This window comes from Marmota marmota, unplaced genomic scaffold (assembly GCF_001458135.2).
Source record: "Marmota marmota marmota unplaced genomic scaffold, marMar, whole genome shotgun sequence".
Lineage (NCBI taxonomy): Eukaryota > Metazoa > Chordata > Mammalia > Rodentia > Sciuridae > Marmota > Marmota marmota.
In genome coordinates, this window is record NW_025999932.1 from 40,147,320 (window position 1) to 40,152,093 (window position 4,774).

Consider the following 4,774-nt stretch of genomic DNA (forward strand, 5'->3'; position numbering starts at 1 on the left):
ATATCCAGTATGATCTTGTGTATGTTCTTAAAATAAAACAGATCTTTGGATCTGACTTAAGTATGCTAATCCTTAGAAAAAGGCCAGGAAGAAATCAAATGGTTAACAATGTTATTTCTGAGAATGATGTAGGGTTGGTGGGGCTGGGTGTGATGGAAGCTCTTCCCTTTTTGCTCTAGGTTTCTGTATTTGGGGTTTTTTATGAAGACATAATCATGGTTTCTTTTTGTAATTACAAAATCTGAAAATACTGGAGAAAAAAGATGTCTGACAAAGAGAAATTGGAGCACCAGGCGGAAATTGAGGTCAGGAGAAGGAAGATGAGGCACTTTGGGATAGTGAATTCTGGCAGTTGACATAGGTGCCCTCATCCTCTGATATTCTGTGAAATGGTGACTTGGGGCTTGACATAGGTGCCCTCATCCTGTGATATTTTGTAAATGGTGACTTGGGGCTTGTGCAATGTTTTCAGGAGATATATATGTATTTGTGTGTGCATGTGTGTATGTGTATATATACACAAATGTGTGTGTGTGTGTTTGTGTGTGTGTATCTTTATCTGTATTACTCCAAAAGGAATGACCTAGAATACAGGGTTTGCAAATAAAGAAAACCCAAGAACTTTTAAGAACAGTTTTCATATGTAGTTTCCTCTGGGATATTTAAACTGTTATCCATATAAGCATTGGGTAAGAAAAAATTCATATCTATGGGAAGCATGGATTCACTTCTATCCCTGTGTGAATAATTCTTTTTTTACAAAAAAGTGTTAGTTTTTTTCTGTTTTTATTTTATTTTTTTACTTTTATTTAATTGTAGATGGACATAATACCTTTATTTATTTTTATGTGGTGCTGAGGCTTGAACCCAGTGCCTCACACATGCCAGGCAAGCACTACTGTACCACTGAGTTACAACCCCAGCCCTGTAGGAATAATTTTTCCCAATAATAGAAGAGTTGTTTCTACACAGAGATCTTCTGTCTACTGACTTAATTTCCACTTTGATGGATGGTGTCATTTTGTCTGTAAATGTTAACTGAGCCCTGTAAGCAACTCTAGGTGTGGGGGATGCAAATTGGTGGAGAACCGACAAGGCCCTTGCTCTGTTGGAGCTTCCCGTCAGGCAGGGGCAGAGGTGAGAAAAGACAGGAAGTGAGTCCTCCTGTGATGTGAACTAGACAGGGTGATGTGATAGGGAGAGAACAGGGAAATGCCTTTACAGTGGCAGTTAGCAAAGACTTCTCTGAGGAAGTAAATTCAGAAACCATGGCATGCATGACAAGAGAGACCCAGATGTGAGTAATCATTTGGAGGAGGAGCATTTCAGGCAGAGGGAACTAGAGTCGTGTGTCTCTGGGGTTCCAGAGCTTGCTGTGCGGTTAGGACTTACGGAGACCCGGTGAAGATATGTGAAAGTGGTCTGCAGGGACAGAATTATGTCAAGTCTTAAGGATGAGGTAAGGAGTATGATTTTTGACCCAGATTTGATGGGAGGCTACTGGAGAATTTTAATTAGGGAAATGAGCTGCCGGTTTAGATTTATGTAAGATCTCTCTGAAATAATACCTTTAGCTATGGATGGGCAAGAGGAGAAGCAGGAAAGCCCAGTGGGAAGTATGGCTGGATGTCCAGGTGGAAGAAGAGTGACAGAAGAGGGTGGGAGTGTAGCTGACGGATTGCAGTTGGAGACCTAGCAGAGAGGAGAACCACAAGTGGGGCGTGTGTTTCCTGGGATGAGGAAAGCAAGGAGGAGCAGATTTTGAGGGGTAAATCGGTTTTATCGAGTTGAGACACCCTGGACAGATGTCAAGTAGGCAGTAGATATGCCAGCCTGGAGTGGAGTGGAGATGTCCGTAGTGTTGGTATTTAATGCCCTGGAATTGACCCACCACTCGGCATGTGCTATACCACCCTTCATTTGGACTAGACTTATCTAGACCTACTCCTTTTGTCTCTAGGCTTTTCCTTTGCTGGAGTTTACTTTTGCTGTTGAAGGTTGCTTATAACTTCACAATGCCAAGGACGGTGGGAAAACAGTAAAAAGAAACAGTTTGCCAGACCTGTGATTAAAGTGACAGGAGGGCTTCTTATTTGTGCCATTCTCTAAGTTTTAGTCATCAGATCATTTACTGAAGCTAAACACTGAGCTTAAAAGTGAGCAGTAAGCTGGGCACTGTGGCACACGTCTGTGATCCCAGTGGCTCTGGAGGCAGGAGGATCATGAGTTCAAAGCTGGCCTCAGCAAAAGCAAGGCACTAATCAACTTATTGAGACCTTGTCTCTAAATAAAATACAAAATAGGGTTGGGGATGTGGCTCAGTGGCTCAGTGCCCTTGAGCTTAATCCCCAGTACCGAAGAAAAAAAGTGAGCAGTAGTTTTCTTATTTTTGTTATTGGAATAATTTTGATATGGAGTTTATTTTTACACTTTTTTTGGTTGATCTTTGTTGCTGCTTCAATTATTTTTATGGTTTACAAAATTTTTGCAAACCAGTGTCAAGCCCTACAGGTTTGCTATGAATTTTATGGCAGATTTTTTTAGTACTTATTTTTGACTTATAAATACAAGAGGAATTTACCTTGTTGTATAGAGCAAGGCATAAATTTAAATTTTTGGCTTTTGTCTCCTTACAATAAATGAAATCAAAACTGATCAAACTCTTACTTATCTTGAATGATTCTTGCTCATTGCAGGCGAGCTCTTCAGACCTCCAGCTGGCCATGTGGTGAGTTCAGAGACCTGATCAGGGCGTACCACAGCCATCAGAGAACTCCTGTCTGTTCTGAACTGATTCACACCAGCTCCAAGCCTGGAAGGATGGTGTCACAGTCAATAGGCCGGCGGGATTCTCCTGCGGACCTCTGGGAAGGGATCAGTCATGACACTGGCAGCTCACCCAGTATCCTGGACACTGACCACCCTCCTTGCCAAGTAGACATCAGGGTCATGAGGCACAAAGCTGCCTGGATTAACCCCCTGTGTGCGCAGCAGCAAATGCCGGATTTACCCCTCCAGGTGCCAAAAGTGGGGACTAGGGGGAACCATTTTGTGATGGATGCTGCCTCCCCCTTGGGCCCTTCACCATCGTCTCTTGGGGGTCCCGTGGCAGAGACCTCATTGTCTGAGAATTCTGTGGCCTCCAAGGGTTCAGGCGAAAAGAACAGTCACTTCTTCACCTCCACAAAAGAGCCAGAGTTGTTCCCAGCACCTTCTCAGCGAGTGTCTCTGCTCAAAAGCCCTGAGATTTTGGCCTCTTCCCCATGTCCTGAAACTGACAGTGATGTTTTTGAGTCTTCCCACTTGACTGCTTCTGCTGATGAAGGTATTTAGTCAGTGACTTCCCTTATTCCCATCTGCTCACATGCTTGCTTCGTCTGGGTCAAAAGTCTGTCTGATGTCTTCCTTATAAGAAAAAAGCTCATGGGCTTCCACTTTGACCAGAAGCTGGTACATTAGCTTTTTTGACATTATCACCAGCATAGTCACCTGCATGGTCACAACAGTAGGATCAAGTATTTGCTTTCTTCTTAGTCATTTGCAGCTTATTAAATTGTCTGCAAATCAACTGTACTCTCAACTCAGTGTGGAATGCTTATTTTATTTTAAAATATTCATTATATTATGTTCATGCTTGGCCTTATGTTTCTATTAGAACCCTAGTGCAAATAGTCAGTGGGGGATTTTCCTTCAAAATAATTTTAAAGCCTGTTTGTCTGCCTGCTGCCTGCATGCCTGTTTGTGTATTTCTCCCTAACAGGAACCCATTTTCCACCTTTCTCAAGAGTCGGGGTTTATTTGTTCTATTGGAAATGTTGGAAAAATCAAAGATGGTGACGATATTTAACACATCACTCATAACTTAAGAATAGATTTTGGATACTTTTTCAATGTCTAGTTTTGAGATGAAAATCAAATTTGAGCAAAATAATTCTCATTACAGGCCTTTTTTCTATCTTTTGCCCACCTGCCTGGATAGTTCTCAGGATAGAGATTTGCAGATTTGGGGATTGCAAAGTAAGAGTTTAGGTTGCTGATAGAGTATCTTATGGAGGCAAGCCCTTTCTCCCCAAAACATCACAGTGACAAATTACAAAGTATAACTGACTGAAGAAGATCTTTAGGGCCTAGTATACTCCTGCCCCAAACCATTTGTTGCATCCCTCTACACAAGGTAGTTCTACAACTTAAAATTATCTTGTATTTTTGTCTTTCTCCTGAGAAAAATGGAGATGCTACAGTCCCTTTTGTTCAAACATTGCTTTTGTCCAGCAATTCTTCCCAGTGACTCTAAAAACCATTCAGTGCTTTTAGAGTCTCTTAAACTTAGAAAAGGGTTTCATTCTCTGGAACTAAGAAGGAGAAATCCAGATGACCTGGTTCTTAACTCCATTTAGTATTGGGCAGCAAGGAGGAAAACAAGCATCAATCACCAGGACATGGACATTCTTAGGACTAGTGCATCTCAAATAACAGCAAGGGAGTTTTCTCTTTCCAGGAAATACCTGAGCATTTCCTGAGGCTATAGGAAACAATCCCCCACTTTATTTTATTTGCACAAGATCTTAATGTTCTAACAGGTGTTAATCCCAGTTTAAGGGATGAGAAAATGCATGGCTGAGGCATAGCTAGTGAATAGAGAGCTGGAACTGGAATCCACTCTGATTCTTCTCTGTGCTGCTGCTTCTATATGTAGGGTCTGCACCTGTGGCTTGTGGGCTAAATTCTTCTGCCGCTTCCCCCGCCCCCACCCCCTTCCTCCTCCTCCTCCTCC

At 42.2% G+C, this 4,774-nt stretch overlaps 1 protein-coding gene across 1 annotated transcript in view; it reads left to right on the top strand.

Moving 5' to 3' along the window:
• The first annotated feature begins 907 nt into the window (after positions 1-907).
• Rubcnl (rubicon like autophagy enhancer) overlaps positions 908-4,774 on the top strand; it is a 26,982-nt gene continuing 23,115 nt past the window's right edge. Inside the window, exons 1-2 of the mRNA XM_048800553.1 lie at positions 908-1,459; positions 2,697-3,325. Of these exons, the coding sequence (XP_048656510.1) occupies positions 1,455-1,459; positions 2,697-3,325 (634 nt within the window). The 5' untranslated portion in view covers positions 908-1,454. The remainder of the gene's footprint in view (positions 1,460-2,696; positions 3,326-4,774) is intronic.